Source organism: Aplysia californica, unplaced genomic scaffold, assembly GCF_000002075.1.
Source record: "Aplysia californica isolate F4 #8 unplaced genomic scaffold, AplCal3.0 scaffold00095, whole genome shotgun sequence".
NCBI classification, from domain to species: domain Eukaryota; kingdom Metazoa; phylum Mollusca; class Gastropoda; order Aplysiida; family Aplysiidae; genus Aplysia; species Aplysia californica.
In genome coordinates, this window is record NW_004797365.1 from 825,911 (window position 1) to 827,400 (window position 1,490).

Here is a 1,490-nt window from a genome sequence, read left to right on the forward strand (position 1 = left end):
GCATTGGTAGAGTCACTAGGTTAGGGCGAAGTCTGAAAAAATGCAGATCAGATATCCATTGTGTGCACTAGTGCGTTGTTGACGACAGACCATCCGGGTCAGTTTGTGGTTCGACGCATTATTTTACGATAAAGAGAGCTACTTCTATTACTGAATGGGCGCTTTTTATTGGGGTATCATTGTAATGCTTTGGGGGGTTATTTCAAGGCTGCTCTTTTAAGTAATGAGGCAGAAATGAGGTGTATGCGTTTGTGTAAGTATGTGTGTGTTTCTGTGTGTATGTGTGTATGTGTGTGTGTGTGTGTGTGTGTATGTGTGTGTGTGTGAGTGTGTGTGTGTGTGTGTGTGTATGTGTGTGTGTGTGTGTGTGTGTGTGTGTGTGTGTGTATGTGTGTGTGTGTGTGTGTGTGTGTGTGTATGTGAAAGTATGCGTGCATGGGTGTATTTAAGTGTATGTATATTTGAGCACATACATATCTATATTGTACGAATACTTATGTATATAATAATATGTAATTTCATATATTTGAATGTACAAGCACGTATGTGTCTGCTTGCCTGTGTGTCTGTGTGTATAGGGGTGGGGGATGTGCTTGAATCACGTGCTTGAGATGTCTATCGGCGTATGACCAAAGGAAAAAAGACTAGCAAAAAGAGGGGATACAGCTCTTAGTCCACAGGAGACTGATGAGTAGCTAGGGATGAGCAGTAATCAGATTTTTTTACAGACTGGGAATGAAGGGGGGTGTCATTAGTTTAGTTGAGAGTGAGAGCACATTGGGCAGCCTTCTGACCATCTCTGTTCGTGTTCGAATTCCCAAAAAGACAATGCCACGAAAAGGTTGTTGACACTTCTTACTCCCATATTGAAGACGCATGATAAATCTTATTTCTTGCCTTCTACTACTACTACTACTACTACTACTACTACTACTACTACTACTACTACTACTTCTACTACTTCTTCTACTACTACTACTACTACTAAATGCTTTGGTCGTAAATATAAAGTAACCGACATTCAAAAAAATATATGCGAGTATTTTGGGTTTTACCTGTCCGTAACGTTTGCGATTTGCTTCTGGCGATCCTTCATCGTAGTTTTCAAAGACTCCATTCTTGACGGTCTACAATAAAAATAAAAAGCAAGAGAAATTCACAACGAACAGATGAACGTGGATAAAAACCGAGCTGCATCATTTTATTTCAAAGGTTGTTGTTAGAGATGCGGTGTACGATTATCCCGTACACAAAGCACCAGCGCATGCGGTGTAGCAGTTTATATGTCGCTCTGCCGTAGCATGCAGAAGCCCTGAGTTCGATTCCTTGTGGGGAGAACTTTTTATGGAGTGTCTCTGTCTTTCTGCTGGGACAATATTATATCATTCTCGGTGGCCCTGTTAGGTAGGGTCGGGGCCCACCTCCTAAATTATTTAAATTGTGTCGATGGGAGCTCAAAACACATCCATGTAAGATACAGGGTGATCCAA

At 41.3% G+C, this 1,490-nt stretch overlaps 1 protein-coding gene across 1 annotated transcript in view; it reads right to left on the reverse strand.

Annotated features, from left to right (window-relative positions):
• The window catches only part of LOC101855859 (gastric triacylglycerol lipase-like), a gene marked incomplete at its 5' end in the record, with an annotated part of 9,672 nt that overhangs the window by 2,760 nt on the left and 5,422 nt on the right, over window positions 1-1,490 (reverse strand). Inside the window, one exon of the mRNA XM_013080668.2 lies at window positions 1,056-1,127. Coding sequence (XP_012936122.1) covers window positions 1,056-1,127 — 72 coding nt within the window. The remainder of the gene's footprint in view (window positions 1-1,055; window positions 1,128-1,490) is intronic.